At 37.4% G+C, this 5,742-nt stretch overlaps 1 protein-coding gene across 1 annotated transcript; it reads right to left on the bottom strand.

Moving 5' to 3' along the window:
• Positions 1–1,831: 1,831 nt before the first annotated feature.
• Positions 1,832–5,492, bottom strand: LOC132165512 (phosphatidylglycerophosphate phosphatase PTPMT2-like). The gene is made up of 6 exons (XM_059576111.1): positions 5,056–5,492; positions 4,103–4,225; positions 3,602–3,695; positions 3,423–3,505; positions 3,193–3,282; positions 1,832–2,343 (listed from the first exon to the last, which is right to left on the bottom strand). Exons 1-6 carry the CDS (start codon positions 5,248–5,250, stop codon positions 2,080–2,082), a joined length of 849 nt encoding a protein of 282 aa, XP_059432094.1. The 5' UTR covers positions 5,251–5,492; the 3' UTR covers positions 1,832–2,079.
• Positions 5,493–5,742: the final 250 nt, after the last annotated feature.

Raw genomic sequence — 5,742 nt, 5'->3', positions numbered from 1 at the left:
TATAGAACATGCTATTATATGGTCGTTCATGCGATTTATTGTAATTTAAAGCATGAAAAGGAATCCCTACACACAAAAATATAAAAGCTTTTATTAAAAATGATAACAAAGCTTTTGATGTATATTGACAAAACTTAATCACATGCTATTAAATATTGAAGTTTGATTAGAAAAGGAATAATTAGAATTTTGATTATTTTTCTACACATTAGTGGTCCCCTTAATTATAAAGTACACAACTTCATTTATTTTGGTATATTTGGAAAATTTACCCACCCATGAAAAGAGGCTCCAATAATATGTGGTTCCTGCTCGCCATTCGTACTTATGGTATAAAGGTTATTAACAGGTTTTAACCTTCAATTTTTCTCAAGAAAAATTATATTTAACTAATATTTTTCTGTGATTCAATTAGCGTCCGCAACAATCAAGTCCTTCAACTTTGTTCAGATGCTTCTCTATTAATGATTTTTTATCTACTACGTGCCACATTTAACACATCATTCATATAGTGTCAACATTACGTCAACAAATTTGCGTCAAGTGCCCTGTAATTTATTATTGGCAGATTTTTATTATTTTTTTTACCTCGTGGATGACAAGCCACTTGACGTGGCAAATTTGTCTGACGTAGAGCCGACATTATTCACAGAACGTGTCAAATTTCAGGCACATGACTGACAAAAAAACTTTTAACTTTAAAGTAACAAAATAAACAATTTGATCGAACTTCAACAAAACTTAAGAACATAATTGTCGAAATTAAAAACCCAAAAACTAAATTTTCTGGTCATGCTTAGGGAGACGCGAGAGATCATATGAACTCCAAGTGCGGTGAAGCGAACTTAGGAGAGAGAGAGAGAGAGAGAGATGATAAGGTCTCAAAGTTGCGTGAACCCAAATTAGATGATTGACCCATACAGCTGGGGCCTCATACCAATTGAATAAGTCCACAGCAAACACCCATAGGAGCCTATAATGTAGCCACCAAAGGTCCCCAGGCCAATATAAAAATAGGAAATGTAGCCGCCAAAGGCACCCGCAGTTGGCAGGGCTAAAGATGGGCGTTTCTAACTTTCTACCGTCAACCAACTGGATTTAGGCAGGCACCCTTTCTTGACTTCCAAACTGACAGATCCTATATCACAAGGATGGTCCATGAGTGTCCAAAAGTCGAAAGGGTTGCCATATATTATTGACTGCATTACCTTGACAATGACAACATGCTCAAACGAATAAGGGGAAATAACAAATTCAATTACCAACATTATAATTTTCGTTTTTCCAAGAATCAACCATTCAATCAATAACGTACACTTTTTTCTTTCTCCTTTTTGTTTTCTCTCTTTAAAACAAAAGGAATAACAAACGATCCAAAACACAACATTCAAAAACTATTTTCACATTTACGTTACAAAACACTTCTCAAATACAAAACAAAAAGCACCCCCTAAAACGTCTAAACAAACCAAGCATATTTTGTGAAAGAAATTGTTCTTTTACCAACCTCACTTGGTGTGAAAACGATAGATGGTAATCTACTTTCTATAGCACTCCAGTCCACTACACGCCTTGCATTGAGCAGCCTGGGATATTAGCAAGTAAAGGAAGACGCAACCTGCTTAGTCTTGCGGCCTTCTACTACTGATTTCAGATGTCAACATGATCATTTTGATGTTACATTGGTACAAACCATGGAGGTGCATAAGCAAAATGATTATGGAAATGAGAATTGACTGATCCAACAGTTTATGTACAAGTGGAACTCCGAGCCATGCCTCATACGGTGTCATACATAATCTTGAACAATTCTGCTGTTTGACAACCTCTCTCTCTCTCTCTCTATTCCTGTCTCTCTCAAACACAAAGCTATCGCAGAGCCATGCCTCACCCATCAATCCAGTGTCATACACAAACTTAAAGAGCTCTGCCATTTTACCTCTCTCTCTCTCTGCCTCTCTCTCTTAAACACAAAGCAACCGCAAAGATGGAAAATCAATAACAATTCCAAACTTATTTCCATAATGCTCTCCGGCACAAGTAACCAACTCCTTACAAATTCCTGACGTGCAGCAAGGCTTAGCAAGCTCGGGCCTCCGGCACTGGTAGTCGCCTTGGTTCTGGCATAAAACCACCAGACACTTTCAAGGATGCAAAAAGACAAGATAGTCTTGCTATCATAGGCCGGGCCTTCACCACGGGAACAATGTCCAGCCGTCTACCAGCATCACCATCATAATTGCCATGATATCCTTCAAGATCAGCTTTCGTTATCAGAACTACATCCCCTGAAGGAGAGCGCAACATTGTAGATGGTTCGCGCTTGCTGTACTCTTGAACTGCCTGCTTATTATAATCATTGTCATTCCGGCGACAAGTAAAAATAGTAAGCCAAGCAGTAATATTTGTTAATGAAAAAAAGAAATCCTAGCAAAAATGGATCTATTGACATGCAAACAATAAGACATAACCATCTTATATATATACATGCAATTGTAAAGACCGCTAAGATGAACAGAGGTTAACCCCACAATGCAGGAAGGTGACATAAAGGAGATGACAAAACTTGCAGTCGGTGGCAGAGCCAGAAAGACTTTTCAGGGGAGCCACTATTATGAACCCATGTGTAAATGTCGGTGATTGACTAGTGATTGACCAACACCTCATATAATCATATTAATCTATGTAGTAGTTTTAAGTTTATAACTTGTTGAGTCACCTAAAGTACATACGCTATTAATTTTAAAAGAGATTTTGAGAAGAACTAAAGAGCATTATTAACTTAAAAGATAGGTCGTCATGTTGGAAGCGTTTATATCTAAGTTATGCAGAGTCAACAAAAAATATTAGAGGTTATGAATGAAAAACCAGGAGAGACCATGTGTAAATACTCAACAATAGATTAAATATCACTATGAAGAGATACAAAAATCTAAATGGGGTCATGTGCAAATAATGGGGGGGAAACTATAGGTTATGCATCAGTATTAAATGAGAGTTCAAAAAACCAGAGGGACAATTCCCTGTCCCCCGTCTGCTACTGCTTGCAGTATTGTCGTGACTGCCACCAACTTACTTCCTCCCTTAAGAAAAACAGAAGAAAGGGAGGGGGAGTGGGTACTGAAATTTACAGAACTTAAGATATATACTCATTTCTTCACAACAAAATTTTCAAGCCACCTCATTACTTACCTTCCACTGTCTGGGGGCTAGCAGCACCCGAGGTCTTCTGGACCGCACATATTCCAGGGCATCAACAGGGGTCATGTGCTTATACCTCACCTGCAAAACATATATCAATCAACTCTATCATGTTCAGATGGTCCAAAAGATATACCTAGTGATAGATATTCAGCTATCCCAACAGGCACATCTGCAAAACCAGATCAACATCCATCCTATGCACGGGAATAGAATACTACCAAATAGCAGAGAACAATGGTTGTACTCCTTCCTCGCCCAGCTTTACAGTGAACATAAGTAGTTCTACCACAAGATGCATTCTCTGCATGCAAAAGGCAAAATAAATATAAAATTTCATTTCATCACACACCACAGAGCTAAGGAATCACAACAATAGCAGAGAGTTAAATTCACTCACGGTGAATGAAGTCCACAGCTCGGTTGATATCCACGAATGAAGGGGCAAAGAGGTAATCTCTTGTGGGGATTACTAGGTGGTCAATCTCATGGGCCTGAAAACCATTAATCAATTAAAAAGAACAGGTGAATCCCCAAAAGTGAAATAGAAATTCTAATTTAAAATACTTCTCAATTTTCTGCTTTGACATAACCACCACCATTTTCATCAACCATAAATCGACTAGGTTATAAAAAATTTTATGAAACCGAAAGGGCAAATAAATTTGATTGACATTTTTAAGTCACAAACCAAATAGACCCCAAGATTAACTACAAACTTCTGATTAGAATGTAAATTCCTTCAATTTATTTTTATCAAAAGAATCTACTTATATGACTTTAGTGATTTATTTCATAAGCTCCACTTACAAAAGCCAAAAAATCAAATGCATCAATTTTTCTAAAATTGGATCAAACGATAACCAAATCAAGCAAATAGTGTAGTAGAGGAATCACACACATGATACAAGGACGACGGAACCAAAGTTTCATAAGGTTCATTCAGAGTGATAACACCACCAACACCAAGCTGCTTCAACCGTGGAACATCTTTGGGGAATGGAACCGCACCCAGTAGCAGAAACTGAGGAACAACAATGACATTAGTGAATTAGACACAACCAATTGGAAAACACATTTTCAACCAATAGAGAGAACCACCAAGTACATCTACAACGACAGCAAATGATTTCTGAGGTATCAAAACAAAAGCCATCTAAAATCTGAAACTTCAGTTTCTTTTATCTTACCACCATCTGTCAAGAACCAACTTGAGCAGAACCCCTTTTGGTTATTTAGAAAACCAACGAAAAGAACAGAACTTATTACCAAAACATTATCATTTTCATATTCAAATTTGAGAATTTGGCATATGCTAAACCATGTAATTTTGTCTTGGACTCACTTGTATGTAGGTTTTGTTTTCTCAGGCTCCAAGCAATTAAACACTTAATTTCAAAACCTTTTTCTCACTATCAAAAAATAAAATCACTTTTCTCTAATCAACAAAAACAGAGCGTGAACCTTGTTTGGTTTCTGAGAAGGCAGTCTAAGGTAATTGAAATCCAAATTCCGAACAGTGAATATTAAATCCCATGTTACTTTGGTTTCCATTAAAGGTCAATTAATCCCACTGGAAAAACCTACAATTCAAAAGAATCAAAACCCTGATTTCTTCTTCTTTAGCTACTTTCTCATCAATGAATAAAACTAATCAAAAGCAAAACTCGATCGACTTCGTTCAACAACCAAAAAAAGAAAAAGAAAAGAGAGAGAGAGAGAGAAGAGAAACTAACATTCAAAACCCTAATTTCTTTGCTTTTCCTAAGCTATCTGAGTAACCAAACACACAACAAACACAACCTAAAAAAAATTAATTAATTACAAAAAAGAAAAACAAAGAGTTTGAAAAACCTGATCAACTTCGTCCCACCATCTGAACTCGGACTCGATCTTGTTGCGAAGCACATTATACAAAAGGGTCGGGTAGAACAGGATCCGAGCCCCGGCTCCAACCAGCGCTCTCTTGGCGTCGACCCTCACAACCTGCCTCCCCAAAACGCTGTCGTCCCCTCCACACTCTACCTCGTCCAATTGCTCGATCTTCATCGCACCAATTCCGATAAACAACCAGAACCCTAGCTCCACTGATTCTGCCCAAATCGAACAACGGATACGACTTAAATCACGTCCGGAGGAATAAAGGATGCTATAGAATAATTCCGCGGGGCCGAATTGGAATTAGTTACGAAATTGGGGCGAGAACCTTTCAGGTCCTAATCTGGAAATATAAAATAGTTGGGGGATGGGTGTCTAAATATGGGGATTGATAGTGGAATCCTATGGGTGAGAGAGAGGGCTTTTTGTAACGAGAAGCGAGGGAACAGGATATATTTGGAAACTAAATAGTCAAAGCTTGAATGGAAGGATGAGGGCTGACGTGTATCCTTCGAGAAGGGTTTTTTTTTTTCTTTCTTTTTTTTTTTCTTTTTTTTTTTTTCTATAGTGTCTAGAGCTTTGTTTGGAATAATTGTTTAAGGGAATACGTTTGGAAATTGGAATGCTACACCTTTTATTATAATTTTTTGAAAAATACCAAAC

The sequence above is a fragment of the Corylus avellana genome, chromosome ca11, assembly GCF_901000735.1.
Source record: "Corylus avellana chromosome ca11, CavTom2PMs-1.0".
Lineage (NCBI taxonomy): Eukaryota > Viridiplantae > Streptophyta > Magnoliopsida > Fagales > Betulaceae > Corylus > Corylus avellana.
This window is presented reverse-complemented; position numbering and strand designations above follow the sequence as displayed.

Excerpts from the sequence above, each read along its gene's own strand:
- LOC132165512 (XM_059576111.1), bottom strand. The coding sequence starts at position 5,250 with ATGAAGATCGAGCAATTGGACGAGGTAGAGTGTGGAGGGGACGACAGC. Across the intron at positions 4,226-5,055 it reads GGTGGGACGAAGTTGATCAG|TTTCTGCTACTGGGTGCGGT; the intron begins GTTTTTCAAACT and ends GTTGTTCCTCAG. Across the intron at positions 3,283-3,422 it reads CCATTGTTCTCTGCTATTTG|GTGAGGTATAAGCACATGAC; the intron begins GTAGTATTCTAT and ends TATGTTTTGCAG.